The sequence below is a fragment of the Egretta garzetta genome, unplaced genomic scaffold (genome assembly GCF_000687185.1).
Source record: "Egretta garzetta isolate BGI_Z169 unplaced genomic scaffold, ASM68718v1 scaffold333, whole genome shotgun sequence".
Taxonomy (NCBI): Eukaryota; Metazoa; Chordata; class Aves; order Pelecaniformes; family Ardeidae; genus Egretta; species Egretta garzetta.
The window spans coordinates 1,520,043-1,533,883 of NW_009259179.1; the positions used below are offsets into that span (position 1 = coordinate 1,520,043).

The window sequence follows — 13,841 nt, forward strand, 5'->3', positions numbered from 1 at the left end:
AATGGTTTTAAACTAAACCAGGGTAGGTTTAGACTAGATATAAGGAAGAAATTCTTTACAATGAGGGTGGTGAAACACTGGAAGGGGTTGCCCAGAGAGGTGGTGGAGGCCCCATCCCTGGAAGCATTCAAGGCCAGGTTGGACGGGGCTCTGAGCAACCTGATCTAGTTAGTGGTGTCCCTGCTCACTGCAGGGGGGTTGGACTAGATGACCTCTAGGGGTCCCTTCCAACCCAAAACATTCTATGAGTCTATGATTAGCAAAATTAAAGCCAGTTTTCATTGGGACAGAATAGGTTGATGGGGCTCAGGAGTGGATTACCATCACACAGCTGCCCTGAGCTGCACACCAGGAATTCAGGGGAGGACAAACAAGCCAAGCAGTGAAGCTCTCTGCTGTTTTTCTCTCTTTTGCCTCGCAGCAGGGACTGAGCCAGGGGATAGGAGTGTAGGCGTTGCAGAAGTTCACGTGAGTGGATAGTCTCTGGCATGAGTAATTTGTTGGACTGGGTTGACTTATGTTTGCTTTTTGTCGAATTCACGTTGGCTGGGCCAAAGATAGCATCCTTTTTCTTTTTAAACCCATTTTTCCATATTCTGCTGGCTGAAGGGGAGGGCACGCAAGCGGCATGTCTGCAACAATGCCATAAATCCAGACAGAAATAGAATTAGCAGTTCTTTCTGGTTCCGGTGTTTGTATCTGCAAGGTCGTGAGCTTAACCAGTCTGGGTTCCTCGGAGCAGAGCCCTGTCTGTGCGAACCTGTTGTGCCTTGGGACCTGGTGCTTGGGTTGTGTTCCAGAGCAATATCATAAAACTTTTATAGCAACGTCATGACGAAGAGCATGAGAAGAGAAATAACTTAACCCTCTCTTGCTAAAGTTAGCGTTGCAAATTCTTCTCCTGTTTCCACATGCAGCACATCCCTCGGTTGAATACGGAGCTCCGTAGGGAGAAGAAGGCAAGGTTTGTAGAGATGGGGAGGAGACAGCAAGCAGAAACCTGTCTTTGCGAGGATTACCATTTCTTAAATGTACTTAAAGTCCAGTCCTGTCCCAGTAGGCCCTTACACATATCGGTAGCGTTATTCGTTGGCACTGTCATGCTGCATTGTGCTTTGGCATTTGTAAATTGGGCTCTTAATCTATGTTGATTATGTTTTAATTGAATAAATAAATCTTTTACAGAGCCCAGAATCAATAGAGATGTTTCCATGCTATTTTATATTATTTTTCTAGGTTTCCTAAGGACATTTAACTTTTACAACCTTACAACTTGTTCTGCAGCATTTGCTAGTCAGCTATTGCGTAATTGTTCTGGGGAATGAGAACCTGGGAATAACATGGCCCAGAAATGCTAAGAAGCAGAAATGAAATCGGCTGATCTTCTCATCCCTCCTCTCCAGGGTCAGGGTACCAAACGGGCTGTGCGTGGGCTCGAGTTTTATTCCTGGGTCTGCCATTGACTTGATTTATCACCTCAAGTGTTGGGGCCTTGGGTGGCCTTCACATCTTCCCCAGCTCCCGCCTTTTCCAGACTGGCTTTTGGCTGCTTAGCTTAAAAATTCTCTGGAGTGGAGCAATCACAATTTCTGTGTCTGGGAAGCCTGTGGCTGCCCTGTAGTTATAGGCCAACAACTGGAGGATGGGGAAAAAACCAAACAGCCACCATCAAGTGCACTAATAGTGGAAAGGAAATTGGACTTTTGCAGATTTAAAAATCCAGGTGCCTACAGCTAGCCGGGAGTAATGGTCTGGGGTAATTCCTGTGAAAAGTATTTCTTTTTTTTTGAACAATAGTTTGGATGGAAAAACTTCATCTCTATATTAAAAATAGGCAAGAAGAACTGAGTTTGTATGTAGTTTCTAACCTGACTCTCAGCCATTTAAATGACGTGTTCTTGCATAAAGCACATTGGAGCTTCCATTTTCTTGTTAGTCAAGCCAAATTTATTGTAATCCAATAAGATTTAATAATCATTAGGAACTAATGAATGCCTTAGCACGTAGAAGCTTGGCAGATCAGAGCCTGGCTGCTTTGCATAGTCTGTCTGTCTCTGACCAACTTGCCATTTATGTGTCTGATTGATGACTGGGGAGTTCTGTAAAACAGGTAATGATCGAGTGCTCCTGAAATGAAATTTAAATAAAAACTATCTGGAGCAGACAGTGAGCCAAAGGGAAAGGCGAATTTTTGGCTTGGAAAATTGAAGTAACTTGGTGAGAGTGAAGGCAAACAGAGCTGGATTGTCTGTGGGGAGGTGCTGGTATGGTCTGAACAGGCTTTACAGTTGAAATTAGGTGAGTTGTTGGTTAATTCTTTAGTATTTTTATTATTGTAGTAATCGAGCTGTGAGCGAGCTCTTCCGCAGTGAGCTCTGTAGTTGCACGTATGCAGAGAGACTCCATCTGGAGAATTTGCAGATAAGTCAGACGTGGTAGGACAGAAGGAAAATATTGACTGTGACTCAGGTTGAGAAAAGAGTTTCTCTGTGTAATATTTCACTTGACTCAGGAACTTTGGTTTCTGCGTATTCCCTAAATGTGGCTGGCTAAGTTGGGTAAGCTCCTAGCACCTACATCACACCTGATGGGGATCCTTAGCTGGTTTTCTTGAACTTCTTATTCCTGCCAGAGCCTAATTTCCAAAGCGCTGAAAACATTGAGGAGGGAGATGTTTCCCAGCTCGTACCCACCTTTGTGTGCTGCCTGGAGGTACTGCTGTTGGGTTGGGCTGTATGGCACAGATCTTTCCCAGAGGTTTGGGACTAGGTGGATTTTTTTTTTTTCCCCAAAACAAAGGGTGTGAATGAGTCCTCTTTTAAACTGCTTATTCTAGCAAGGATTGCAGTGCAGCCCCTGAAAAACAGCTTGGGGATCACATACTCTCCTGTGGTGCTGAGTCCTGGGTTTTACTTTTGGAGGTGGGTGGTGGTGGTGAAAATTCATGCCTCTTCCCTTCCAAGTGAGCACCCCTACCAGCCTGGGTACAAGCGGAGCTGGGCTGTTTTGAAAGCAGAGAGAAAGCAAGATGTATTGAATTAGAAGGGGTCCTGGCTCTAGGTTGGTATTTGCTCTGGGCATGGGCTTTTCTGCGTAATAGCCCTTTTCACAAGGACCTTATTTATGTTGTTTTGTGACCGCTTATTGCAAATCATGCCCTTCACCTTGAATCTGCTAGAAATGAATTGAACTTTTTCACGCCTCCTTGAAAGAGCTCATTTTTTAGATGGAAACGGTGAAGAAGTGTTGAATCAGACAGGTACAGCTACCTCGGATTGATTTAAAATAATAACACGTGCAGGTGGCCGGGCACTGGCTGCTGTGGCTTGCAGCTCTGCTCTGTTTGTGCTCCATCTGGGACGGGGATGTGGCAGAAGGGATGCTCTCAGAATGGAGGTGCTCCAAGTCTGCCCCAGCCTGGTTGCCCAGCCGCGCGTCCTGCGAAAACGCATCTTCTCTATCTGCTGAAGTGGGGGTTGTCCCTCCTCCTCACCTCGGTAACCGATTGCACACCAAGTTGCATAATCCTCCAAGTCAGCTTTAGACAATGGGACCGTTGTGGGAAATGCATGAAGAAAAAGCCCCAAAGCAGCCTGAATCCTTGTGTGATGGAGGATTGCTGCTGGTTCTGGGAGAGAGCTATAGCGTTTCAGCATGTTTGTCCCTGTAACCCGAGAGTTATTGCTGGGGCATGGTAGCAGCTCCATGAGGACAGTAAGAAACCATGTGCCAGGCCAAGTGGTTTGAATAACTGGAACTCTTCTTTTCTTCTTTAAGGTGAATCCTGGCGGCAAGACGCTTGAGGAGAGGCGGTCCAGTTTAGATGCAGAAATCGACTCTCTAACCAGCATCCTGGCCGACCTAGAGAGCAGCTCTCCTTACAAACCTCGGACTCAACAGGTTAGTGGCATATTGTGTAAACAGAGAGTGGGAAGGTGGCCAGCATCGACTGCTGGAGTCAATTTGCTAACCGCTTGGTATTTGTTGCGAGCAAGCATGCCACATTCCTCCTGATAGCATCCAGATGTGGCTGTCAATGGGGAGAAGGGTGCAGCCGCTCTGAAGGGGGCACCGGCTCAAAAGCTGCCGTACCTCTGAGCGAAGGGCCTCTGATCCCGATTGTTAGATTGCCATGGAGACTGCTAGAAAAATACTTGCAAAAAACAGCATTTCATTTGCCTCAACTTTCCACCAACAATAGCTTGTGAATTAAAACCTGCTCAGTTTCACAAGTACTTTTACACTTGTATTTTTTTTGTTGTGTTTCTGTTTTGTTAGCTTTTATCTGTCACGCTGCCAGACGGATCCAGATATCCGTGTCTCAAGTTGCTTTCTTTTGTTTTTGTTGTCTAATCGGTGGTGACTAAGTGGCTTGGATCGTAGCTCAGCTGTCAGGGTAGCTGTAGCCCAGCAAGGCAGACTGGAATTTGCTCTTACTCTGCTGTGTCTAGACGAGGACTGCAGGGGTGACAGCAGCCCAGCTAATTTTTGTCACTCCTTTAGGTAGTGTTTGAGTGGAGCTACATAAGTTCTGGTAAGAAGTCATCCATTTATCAGAGGAAGCGGTGACACCCCAGTGGCATTTTAAAAAGGGCAATTCCTGAGGTCTCCAAAATCATCCCAGATGTGTTTGTGCCCAGTTGTGTAGTGCCATCACTTCCTAATCTCATGACTGGTTTAATTTCTTATACGTGTAGAGGTCTGTAGGCATGTATGCAGCTATATATATATATATGTTGTGTTTGTCTTACCAATGTCAGCCCAAAATAAACCCCCAAAAGTCAAAAGAACCAAAGGGAAAGTTGTCTGATGCAGTTATCCATATAGACCATCTCTTTAGTTTGCGGCTTTTTGGTTCTTGTCATTGTTGTATTTGTTTTAAGTAATTGAGAACCGATACCTTTGGAGCAGAACTAAAGTAGCAATCAGAGTTCATTTAGATTTGCTCTTCTTTAAGTATGTGAACTTAGCAAAACCAGAGTTAAATCAGATTTATGCACTTCTGAAAGTGTCCATCTTCACACAGGGGCTCTGGTGTGGTGGCCTGTGTGGTTTCCTTCCCTTCTGCAGCGACCTCCCGATAAACTCTCCTTTCATTCTAGCAGCGTGCCCAAAGTTATTGCATAAACTTACAGGCTTGTCCTTGAAAAACAGTCAGATTTGGGTCAGTCAGTCAAAAAGAGTAACAACGTAAACCACATACAATTCAGCCCTTGTCCCAGTGGGTTTTTGTTGTTGTGATAAAAAGAGACAAGTTTTACCAGTGGTAGTGCTCAGGCACTGTGTCGAATAACCCCTGTTTGTTTTGTTCGCATGGGCCAAACACATAGGAACGCGCACTGTCACTGGGAAACGCTTGATCATGTCAAAACGCTGCGAGAGCTAACTGGAAGAGGTTGGCACTCACCATTTTCCTTGGCAATGCCTGTGGTCAGCTCCAGCATCTTCATAGAGACACGTAATTTCTGTAACCACTTTGCCGGGAGTCTGCAGTTTGCTGACAGTACTGCTGACTGCCTCCTGATATTTCTTTCTTTGGGATCTGGCATTCTGTGAATAGATCGGTTCTTTGCTGTTATTTTATACCTATAGCGTTAAAAAAAAAAAAAAATAAAAAAAATCACAGTGGTTACATGCAAAGTTCTGCAGATGTATTTGAGTTCCTGGAGGATCAGAAGGCATAGCCCAACTTCTGGACTTGATCTGATTTCTCAAGTTCATCAGCCTCCCAGGACGAGGTGTGCTGCTCGGTGCACATCCTCCTTCCCCTGGCTTGTTGCCTGAAGTGCAGGTGGGGGCTCTGAAGACTTCTCCCCCGTTCCCAGGAGCGATGGGATGCTGATGCTCCCTGGTCCATTACAATAACTGTGTGCGATCCAGTGGGCAGAAGCAGCTGAATTTAATCTCTGGGACCAAATCCCAACTTTATTTGTTCAGTTTATTAGACTTTTCAGGGTTTATTGCCTAATGTAAGGATGTCCCATGAAAAGCACAGCTACAGCAACTTCTAACTATAGCTGTTAGAAAAAGAAAATGCCAGAGTTGAATGTTTCATCTGCTGTAATTAAAGAGTACTCAAACAAGTCCTTGAAAGGTGGAACTAGAATGTAAAGCTTTGATATTTTCCTTTGTTTGATCTGTACTAAGTATTAAAACTGGTGAGTCATTTGATAGTCTTATAGTAGGATAATAGATTAGGCTGCAAATTGTGAGGTACTTACTCAGAACATCAGCACGTTTATTGGATTACACCTTAGCTGACCTTCCCAAATTTATCAGGATAATGGCTGCAGATAGGAAACCAGAGTTACGACTTGTTTTCAGAGAAGACGTTTCCAGTTGTGCTTATGAGGTTAAAGCATTATAATAATTTTACAGGTATACCTTGCCCTTGGGGATACTCCTGTTCTGGAATAAGGGAAATTTTGTTAGGTTTCTTTTTTATTTTATCTATCTTCAGAATAGTTCTAAAGCAACATAAACTAAACTGTAAAATAGTCCTCTCGCTGGAGTAGGAGTGATACCAGGATAATGACAAGCAGTTTATTTAACGTGCCCTGCTCATTGGCATAAATTCACACAGGGGGAAGCTCTGTTGATCCTTAGTATGAGTTCAGGATTGCTGTGGGAACACTGCCCCAGGAGATGCCTCTGAAGCAGAGGGATTTGTACCTTCCGCAGTAGGTTTGGGAAGTCCGTGATACTTGTCAGAATGGGTGGGCCAGTGTCAGCCCTGGACAATTCCCCTTGGCCAGCAGACCTGCTGCTGAGGACATGGATGAGTTATGAATCTCTGCACCGTCCCTGCATTGCTTACCTGGGCATCACTCTGGTAACATTTTTGGTGTGCCAGGCAGGTGACAAGGACATTGCCATGAGCTAAAAATGACCACCTTTAATAGAGGGCAGGGAGAGAGGTTTGACAGCTGCGGTCAGCAGCACCCTCCTTGTGCCCAGTGGTCCTGCCTAATTCAAGGGCGCTGAGCTGGAAAGCAAAGGTAGAGTCATCACCCGGGTCCTGCTGGCTGCTTCCCATGCCTCGAGCAGAGGTGGTAGGATGCTGTTGTCCTGCAGAGCTGTGTTGCCCTCTCCTCTGAAGTGATGAGTTTGAAAACGTAGATCATTTTCTCAACATAGATCCTTTATGGGACAGAAAAGATCTTTCCTCCCCATAGCGGCAGGCTTGGTGGGAGGGAGGTCCTTCTGCGAGTCTGGTACCCCAGTGTGAGTCAACCCCGATGTTGCCAGACCTCAAAGTGAAAGATTCTCTCAGGCTTCATTTCTGGTTAGTTCTTGTCTCTGTCTTGAGGCAGTTGTTGAGAGAGTCCCCTGCAGCAGAGGTTTTCTAGGCACTGATACTTCAGTTCATGTTGGCCATCAGCAACATGCGGGTGAGAAGCAGCTTTCAATCACCATCACCTCAGCCCCAGGCTGAGCCCATGACTTGCAAGTGAAAGTCTCTCTGACTGAGTCACAGGAGCAGTCAAAAGTGATTAAAATGCTGCTTTTTTTTTTTTCTTTCAAAATTGCGCATTATCAGAAAATTACAAGACTAAATAATCATCTTTAGCTGCAACACAGCAGCGCCTAAGGATGCTTTCTGTCACGTGAAGCAGTGTAGGAGAGACCATATTTCAAGAACTCAGCTGGAGCTGGAGTTTTAGAAAGGACCAAACATCACCTGAGCTTGAGGGGTTTCTGTGTGACCTTCACCAGCACGGCCAATTCCAGCCTTCTGGTGCAGTGAATTGAAAAGGCGGAGGAGACCAAGGTGATCTCAGAATTACCGTGACTGCAATGGCATGTTAATAGATGGGCTTGCTTGCCTTAGGTATTGTTTGAAGAACTGCAGATGCATCATGAAAAAAATCTAATTAATATTTTCCTCCTGTTCGGTAACGTTTAGAAATGCTGGTGTGGTGAGTAAAGTACAGAGCTCCTCTTGTGTAGCTACAATGTGTTTTCTGTTTACATATCACACCTTCTAAATTGCAGCAACCCATTGGAAAGTTCAGAGGCAGAGAACCCACTACACCTTTCATTAGTAAAAGGAGGTTGTATAGGCCAAGGCATTTAGGTGCATAACTTCCATGGACGGGAGCAGGGGCTATTCCTAAATTGGGGCAACCCTGAACAGGGGGCCTGGTGAATGCTGTGGTCATCTGGTTCCTCTCCCAAAGGGTATTTTTCCCCAATTTTTACCTGTTTTGCTTAAATCCTTGCCTAAGAGATGAGTGCAGGAAGGCTTTAAGCAAAAAAAAATACCAAATTTCAGCCCATAAAATAAATGTTTGCATTTTTTAAAAAAACAAGAAAACTTTGTGACTCTGGAGAGAGAGCTTCCAGCAGAGGCTGTGAAAATGAAATACTGGAAATAGCAGCATACGAAAGCTCAGGGTTTTTTGTCCCTGCTGTGAATTATGTATTGAATGCTGATTGCCTTGTCCGGAATCGGACACCTACCTTCTGAAACTCTTGAGTTTTACCCCGAATTTCCAACAGATTGTCTGTTTGGCAAAATAGGACTTTTTGGGAGGTGTACCAGGTAGTAAGATTTACCTGGTCCAAAGGCAATTAGCCTTTTCTAAAAAGCAAATACTAGGTGGCCAAAATTTGTGGAGTATTTAAATAGCAAAAAACCATACTTTGATGGCCAAGATGAAATCTACTTGTGTACAGCTCTCAGAGGCGGCTTCATCCAGGGGAAGCTGGGCTGGCACTCTGGAGACCTGTTTCATTCCCAGTTGCTCCCACCGTGCTAAATGACCTTGAACCACTTCTACTCTGCTTCCTCTCAAAATCTCTTGTCTTTGTAGCTTGGCAACCTCTTCAATGCAGTTTGCCTCTTACTACCCATGTGCATGGCATTTAGCAAAACAAAACTTTGGTCTGGGTTGAAGGCCTTTAGGTGATGTGGTTGCACAAATAATGAAAAAGAGAAAGAAATTAATTTTTTCATCTACCAGATGGGGAAAATGAAGGCAGAGTTGGGCGAGGTGTCTAAGGATTCATGCCTATGTCCCTGCCTCTGTATCATTGCCCCCCAGTACTAGACATCTGCCACTATCCAACGCTGTCAGGCTAAGTGATTAATATTTTGAAGGAAAAGCAGCTCATTCTCAATGTGAAATGCAGAACAATAAAAAAGTAAAGAAAATTATATTAAAAAATCAGTGATACATTTTCATTAAGTTCCAAACATACTGGGAAATAATGTCTTCTTAATGACTGGAATTTAAAAGCGATTTAAATGTTTGACAGCATTGGTTGTTACTCCATCACTTCTTTTGACAACCAGTTGGGGATAACAAAAGCAGTGAAAAGGCAATGGATGTATTTTCTTGCAGAGTGATGGGACAGGATTGAAGAGTTTCAGCTGTAGGATGGCAAACCACGAAACAAGGCAAAATGCTGACTGCTGACGACTCCTAGGAGCGCTCTTCCATATGCATTTCTAATTTTAGTGCCCCACTTACGGCTGCACCAGGAATGCATGGCTAAGAGTTTGGGTGTTTTATCTTTGTTTACACGGAGCTGTATCTCCAACCATGAACAAAGCCTCCTACTCGGCAAAGAGTAATGTGGTCCCCCAGCATCGAAAAAAAGCCCTGTGATTGCTCTTGGTTTGGGCTGTGGGATTGACGTACAGGCTCTGTGAAAAACACATTGCTGAATCTGTATTCAAAACAGTCTGTGCAAATTTGCTAGTCCAGGCTCAGAGTCTGATTTCCTTGTTCCTGTTATTTGCCCAAGCCTAGCTTGTTAGGTTGGTATGCACCAACAGGATTTTTGCAAGCGCGGTCCACAGAGTATTTGCTAGCAGCCTAGTTGTTGTCAGGAATGTTTTTCTTTCTTTTAAGAAAAAAAATTTAGGGATACAAGCAGACTAAGATTAATTTGGTGGGTTCGGCATTAATTCCCCCCTCCTGTAGCGTTTATATGACATGGAGGGTTTGTGGTTCCTGAATTACGGGGCTCAGTGGGATTCAGCTGTTTCAGGTGTTCGAAATGGTGCTGAGTCTTTTTCAGTATGATTTGGGCTGAAATTAATGGCTGAGCTTCTGCTATCTTCGGATATGATATTTGGGATAAATAAAAGTGCCCATGCCTCCTTCTGCTGGTGTGAGTACGTCTAATCTGTGGGCATCTGCGTAGCTGTGCCAAAAAGCCTTCTGAGTCCAGCAGCACGGCATGGTACCCAGGCAGTGCTTTCCTGGGGGCAAGGGGCTCTCTGTATTTGTTCACTTGAGGTCTGTGCATTTGGGTTTTTGTGGCCTTTTTAATCTCTTTGGTTGTGGGACAAAAAGGCTCGTTGGGAGTATGCCCATCTGCTGAAACTGAGAAGCATCCCCTGTCCTTCCTAAAGAGTTGATGACCTTTTAGTAGGACCATCAGCTACTCCAAAGCTACATGTGCTACACAACGCTTTTCGTGAAGGCTGTGAGTTGCTGCCGTTTGCCCACTGACTTGGATGGCTCGTGTGGATGCAGAGGGATGACAGGGTCTTGTAGAGGTGCGCCCAAGCTGGCGCTGAGCTGGTGAGCTTGTAGCAGCACCGGAGGGCTCGTGCAGGCTCACCACAGGGCTGCTGGCGAGGGCTTGTTCTCAGCGGGCTGTGACAATTTTTGGTATAGTCACGGACATCAGGAATTGCACAGACTGTTTTAAAGATGGGGTCACTTCTGAGAGCTGTGCTCCCGCTTCTGGCTGCAGCACACTGGCTTTGTGCTGTTTGGAAAATCCGTGTGGATTACTTAAAGTAGAAAAGGAAGCGTCCCATCTGGAGCAATTTCAGTGGGTTCTTCCCAGCGCTCAAGAAGCAAAGCCTCTACATCCAGGAAACTCTCCTCCTGCGGTTCCCCTCCAAAGGCAGAATGACATTCCCACCCCGCGTGGGTGGTGTTTGAGATGGTCCCAGGGTTGAAGCTTTCTAGGAGCGCTGCTGCGGGTGTGTTGGCTGCAAACGGGGCACGTCTGTCACGCTGCCCCTACACGCCTGCGGGCAGCGGAGCGTGCACAGGGCAGGGATATTCAGCCGCGTACGTGTGAGTTGAGAGGCGTAGCCAACAGATGATTTCATGTATGTTTGGATTTGGCCTCTCTCTACAAGAAGAAGAAACCTTCCCGTGCTCATCAGCTCCAGCCGGCGCGTGCAGCAAGCTGACACTGCTCTGATTAGCAGATGCTCGAATTGGTTGCATCTGCTGGTACGTATTAAACCACAATCCTTTTGATAAGAGCTCGTCCATGAAGATTTTTAAAGAAAGTTTTCTGAGATCCCAGATTATCAGCTCATCGCAGATGAACAGGATAAGAGTGACCTTTGCAGGGTATTATTTCTTCCTCTTGTACTATCATCAGAGTGAAAATAAAGCAGCACTCCTCCTGCTGTTTCTTTTTTCTGATATATAATCAAGTTCACAGAAATCTCCGTAAGGTTTACTTTTCCCCTTTCCCCTTTCTCTTTTTTTGCATCCATTTGGGTTTTCTTCCTACGTGCTTGGTTACAGCTTTAGATGACGACTAGTGTTGGATATATTGGACTTCAGAATCTGTGCAGGCATCTCAAATTTGTGTATGGATAAACATTTACTCTGGGAACAGGGATAAAAAGCAAATAGTACCTCATTAATTTGGTCTTTTTTCCTTCTGCATTTGTGATTATTTCATTGTGAGTGGTTGAGAGCTGGGCTTTTACTCCCTAAAGCTGTTCAAGGCCTTCTACCTATTGTTGTATTTTGTTCTTTATCTTTTTCCCCGCAATGGGACCAAGCTGCTGTATACCATCACCTCAGGAAGCCTGTCATCATTTCCCCATCCTTGGGTTTTGGCACTTGCAGTGGTTTGGCACTCATCTCAAAGGGACCCGGTGCACTTCACAAGCTGTCCGTGTGTCCAGCCAGCAAAGAGCAGCCGCCTCTGGGGCAGAGACCTGCGTTTCGTTGGGACGCAGTCTCTGCTTGCATCCTTGCACGGGTGGATGCATCTGAATGCTTCAGCAGCATTAGATTTACCACCACAGCAGCAGCCCTGTGAGCTGGGGAAGTATGCTTGCTATTTCACAGGCGAGGGAGGAACCGAGGTACTGGGAGATTAGATGGCTTGGTTTGTGCATGGGTCACCAGAGGAGCTGACGCCAGACTGTGGCCACCCCACCACCCTGTCACCCTGTCACGGATTTATCCTTCTCTCATAGCACATGTGAGTGGATGGGCAGAAAGAATGTGGGCATGTTCCCTGTCAAGAGGCTTTGGAGGGATCTGAGGTCTGGGGATGTGCATCTGCCTCTGCCCCGCAGTGTGTGAACCAGGCAGGGGCAATAAGAACCCTTAGGTTTCTTCTGTGGGAGAAGGTTGTCGCTTGATACTCAAGTTGCAGTTTTGTGATCTACAGGCAATAAACTTCTTGATGCGTTGGCTTGAAAGCAAACCCTGAAAGAGTCAAACCCCCGGATCTAGAAAGTTGTGAAGTCCTGGACCTCTACCGTCACTCTGTGATCTCACCAGCACTTCAGAAGTGGGAAGTTGTTCTCCCCACCTGTGTACGACTGGAAGGAAGTGTATGAAGTTGAACTTAGTCCTAGGGCACAAGTTGGTGATGTCCCCACGCGTGCGGCAGCCACTCTCCTGCACGCTGCTTGCCAAGGGAATTTTGAAATGAAAGTGCAGTTGATTAATTCTTCCCACCCAGCACCCATCGGTGTCCAGTCATTGCTCCTCCCCGCATACCATTTGAATCCAGTGGCCACTTCTAAGTGGGTCTAAGAGAGGGGTATAAGTATGCAAAACGCAGTGGCTGGGGAGAAGGGACCCAGACCTGTGTCTCTCAGGGAACTTTGAGCCCGCTGTGTGTCTTGCAGGCAACCTGAACTTTTGCTCTTCCAGACTGCGCTTTAGCCAGGATCTGTGAACTGAAACACGGAGTGTTTGGCTGATGTACACAGATAAATGCCAAGGCTAATCATAGCGGGAGAAGGAAAGCAGGAGGGGTGGTCAGGAGAGGCAACGGAGGAGGACAGGAAGGGTCAAAGTCTGTTCAAGATGTAAGACACAAGTCCATAGGAAATTAGGCTTCCTTTGCACTGCTCTTTATGGTTTCTGTTCCTTTTGTGTTGCCTATTTCTCTTCTGCCCACACTAGGAGCCAGCTGCATTTCCCTCCCTGTTAGGGAAAGGAAATAGTTCAGAGCCAAGGGAACGGCACAGCAGCTTAGAGAAACACCTGCATGGCAATGCGTCATTTGGGACTTCGTTCCCACTGTGGCCTGAGCTGGACATCTTCCCCGGGCCATTTCCACCAAAGTGGGAACAATGAGTTTGTGATTTGTGCTTGACACTCACAGCCAGGAGAGCATTGCCTTGATAGCCTTCAAATTGCCTCGGATCTATCCAGAGACCGCTGAAGGGCAGGCACGGATCCTGCTGGCGTGACTTACTGTTGTGTTGCGCTCTTCTAAAAAAGACGAGAGCAACTCACTTCTGCGGTTGCAGTTTCTAAATACCTTTGAAAGGTGAAGGCTAAAACATGCTAGGGAGCCCTAGCATTTAAAGTATGGCCTTCACAAGTTTGCCTTGGTTACTTACTGGTGCCTGTTTGCGTGAGCACTTGGAGCTTTGCATGCAGTTATCCTTGTAACGCCCTGAGGAGAGAGACTTGATCCTTCTCTCGTCTGCAGATGGAGAGATGAGGGACAGAGAAATGGCGTGGCTCGTTGCAAAACAGGGCTTTGGACGCACATGGGTGACATTCTGGGGTAGTGTCGTTGCTTGCTGGTCCGTTCTGTCTGTCCTGGTCTGTCTTTACAAGGGTCTGTCCTACTGGGGAGAGAGGACACCACCCCCA

General features: G+C 46.0%; 1 protein-coding gene across 1 annotated transcript in view; it reads left to right on the forward strand.

The window, feature by feature from the left end:
- The window catches only part of LOC104123373 (LIM domain containing preferred translocation partner in lipoma), a 337,288-nt gene that overhangs the window by 161,185 nt on the left and 162,262 nt on the right, over window positions 1–13,841 (forward strand). The window contains exon 8 of the mRNA XM_035891237.1: window positions 3,778–3,900. Within this exon, the coding sequence (XP_035747130.1) occupies window positions 3,778–3,900 (123 nt within the window). The remainder of the gene's footprint in view (window positions 1–3,777; window positions 3,901–13,841) is intronic.